The sequence below is a fragment of the Sinocyclocheilus rhinocerous genome, unplaced genomic scaffold, assembly GCF_001515625.1.
Source record: "Sinocyclocheilus rhinocerous isolate Xijiao unplaced genomic scaffold, SAMN03320098_v1.1 scaffold2027, whole genome shotgun sequence".
NCBI lineage: Eukaryota > Metazoa > Chordata > Actinopteri > Cypriniformes > Cyprinidae > Sinocyclocheilus > Sinocyclocheilus rhinocerous.
Window position 1 is genome coordinate 42448 of NW_015627265.1, and position 3270 is coordinate 45717.

At 37.0% G+C, this 3270-nt stretch overlaps 1 protein-coding gene across 1 annotated transcript in view; it reads left to right on the forward strand.

Moving 5' to 3' along the window:
* The window catches only part of LOC107726782 (thymidine kinase, cytosolic-like), a 4321-nt gene extending 1300 nt beyond the window's left edge, over positions 1-3021 (forward strand). Inside the window, 6 exon segments of the mRNA XM_016536474.1 lie at positions 724-837; positions 1087-1180; positions 1255-1262; positions 1264-1342; positions 2427-2546; positions 2626-3021. Coding sequence (XP_016391960.1) covers positions 724-837; positions 1087-1180; positions 1255-1262; positions 1264-1342; positions 2427-2546; positions 2626-2805 — 595 coding nt within the window. The 3' untranslated portion in view covers positions 2806-3021.
* Positions 3022-3270: the final 249 nt, after the last annotated feature.

Genomic DNA, 3270 nt, shown 5'->3' on the forward strand with positions numbered 1-3270 from the left:
TGATAATATTTACATAATATATACATATTTTTAAAAAGCGAGCGTGTTGTTTTTTTTAGTTTTTGTTATGGATTTGCTTTCGTAAATGTAAATAATAACTGACATCAATATCTTTGTCATCTTCTCAGGTTATTTTCGGACCGATGTTTTCAGGAAAAAGGTGAGGATGAATAAATCATCAGTACACGCATGTTATGTTATGAAATATGAAGGTGAAACACTATAATAAGTGTTTTGGTTCTCTGCGGGTGGCGCCAGTGCAACTGTTTGGCGCGAGAACGGTTACATTGTTACAAAGACGACGCGAATTTAGCGCCAAAAATGTGTTCAGTGACCCTCGTGTTCCCAGAAACCTCCAGAGCTGTTTATGTAAATATAATAATAGCTTTCTAAATTTAACAGTTACCTTGACAATAGACTACACATATTCACATAGAAAACAGCTTTTTAAACAATAAAAATATTTCACAATTTTACTGCTTTTGCTGTATTTCTGATCAAATAAATGCAGGCTTGATGAGCAGAAGAGACTTCTTTAAAAAACAGTAGTATTAGTAACTAGTGTATTTCTAGAAAAATATTTCACAATTTAAAATGCACTAAAGTTGCATTTTCTGATGCATATGAGCACATCTTCATAAAATCAAGAGATGTGGTGAGTTATTAATCTGCTGGGTTATAATGTGTTATTTGCATTATGAATGTGTGTGTGTGTGTGTTCAGCACTGAACTGATGCGGCGCGTGCGGAGGTTCCAGGTGGCTCAGTATTCCTGTCTGGTCATCAAATATGCCAAAGACACGCGCTACTCTCAGACGGGGATGGCCACACATGACATGTAAGACAGCAGCAGATGTGAGAGTGTGTGTGTGAGAGAGTGTGTGTCTGAGTGAGTGAGTGTTGAGTGTGTGTGTGTGTGTGTGTGTGAGTGAGTGAGTTTGAGTGTGAGAGAGTGTGTGTGTTTGTGTGTGTGTGTGTGAGTGAGTGAGTGAGTGTGTGTGTGAGTGAGTGTGTGTGTGTGTGTGTGTGAGCGAGTGTGTGTGTGTGTGTGTCACGTGTCTGAGGGGTTGGTGTGTTTGTGCTGCAGGAGCACGATGGAGGCCGTTCCTGCCAGTCGTCTGCGGGACGTCCGGACTCTGGCGCTGCAGGCGTGTGTCATCGGCATCGACGAGGGACAGTTTGTATGTTTCAGTTCAACTCGCTTCAGTCATTGTTCAGCTCAGTGACACACTTATTAACTGAGAGGCTTTTGCAGTTTCCAGACAGTTGAGTTCTGTGAGGAAATGGCCAACATGGGAAAAACCATCGTAGTAGCAGCACTTGATGGAACCTTCCAGAGAAAGGTGTGATGATGAGAGATCTCTGTTGATTCTTTACCCCATATACACTTTATATATACAGTATATATATATACACACACACTACCGGTCAAACGTTTGGGATCAGAACAATTTTTTATGTTTTTTACAGGAGTTTCTTCTGCTCATCAAGGCTGCATTTATTTGATCAAAAACACAGTAAAAATTCTGAAATATGCAGTTTGCACCACTATGAACCATATATGCAGTCTACTGTTTTCGATGTGAATATCTGTTAAACTGTAATGTATTTGATGCTGAAAATACAGCTGCGCATCACAGAAATATATTACAGTTTAACGGATATTCACATAGAAAACTGCTGTTTTACATTATAATAATATTTCACAATTTTACTGCTTTTGCTGTATTTCTGATCAAATAAATGCAGGCTTGGTGAGCAGAAGAGACTTCTTTAAAAAACAGTAGTATTAGTAACAGTAGTGTATTTATAGAAATATTTCTACAAATGTATGTATGTATAGTATTTATGTAAATGTATATATATTTACATAAATACATGTATAATTGTTTATATGTTTTTCTATAATAATAAAATATATATTTACATAATAATATACGTGTCCCTGCAGCACAAAAGCAGTGTTAAGTCGCTGGGGTATATTTGTAGCAATAGCCAACAATACATTGTATGGGTCAAAATTATACATTTTTCTTTTATGCCAAAAATCATTAGGATATTAAGTAAAGATCATGTTCCATGAAGATATTTTGTAAATTTCCTACATTAAAACTTAATTTTTGATTAGTAATATGCATTGCTAAGAGCTTCATTTGATCAACTTTAAAGATGATTTTCTCAATATTTAGATTTTGTTGCACCCTCAGATTCCAGATTTTCAAATATTGTTCTATCCTAACAAACCATACATCAATGGAAAGTTTATTTATTCAGCTTTCAGATGATGTATACATCTCAATTAAAAAAAAATTGACACTTAAGACTGGTTTTGTGCTCCAGGGTCACATATTTAAATGATTATTTTGAATATTTCTGTTTATATAAATATTGAGCCATGTTGATGACCTTCGACCCTTGCGTCTGCAGGCCTTCGGTAATATCCTGAATCTGGTGCCTCTAGCGGAGAGCGTGGTCAAGCTGAACGCCGTCTGCATGCAGTGCTTCAAAGAAGCCGCTTACACTAAAAGACTCGGCACTGAACAAGAGGTGAGGACAAAAATATCTCCATCTGGACAAACGCACGCAGAAGTGAAACCTCACGGCATCTTGTGTTTGGTTTGCTCAGGTGGAGGTGATCGGCGGCGCTGATAAGTATCACGCAGTGTGCCGAGCGTGTTACGGAGGTCTCGTGGCGTGTAAAGAGAACTGCGATCCGCAGAGAGAGGAGACGCCGCCGCATGTGATGTCAGGAAAACAGGCCAATCAAAGCGCTCCACGAAAACTCTTCGCCTCCCTTCATTTATGAGAATAACACCTCAGCCGTACTGTATTACAGGAGCACTGTTACTACACAGATTTAACTCACTAGAGTGAGAATTTAGCACTTGATTTGTATGTTTGCTTGTGTTTTTTTTTTAATGCCTGATTTCCTGTATATAATAACTTTAACTCCTAGTTTAAAGCGGGTCCTAGTTTAAAATATGGTGTTTTTGTATTTTTAGTTTAACCCCTTAAGAGCCACCCGCCATTTTTGAACATAGACGTGAAAGTGCACTATCCAAACTTAAATTATTATAATTCATGAAAACTTTTGGAATACAGACCTAAGGTTGGACTCCTATTTAAGAAGACAATCTGCAGATTACTGCAGAAGTGGAATAATTTTCAAAATATTAAAGTATTAAAGTTTTTTATTTTATATATAGTAAATATTTTTGAATCCAAAATTGATATAAAATTAAAGCCTTGTGTCTAAATAAGTTATGTTCCA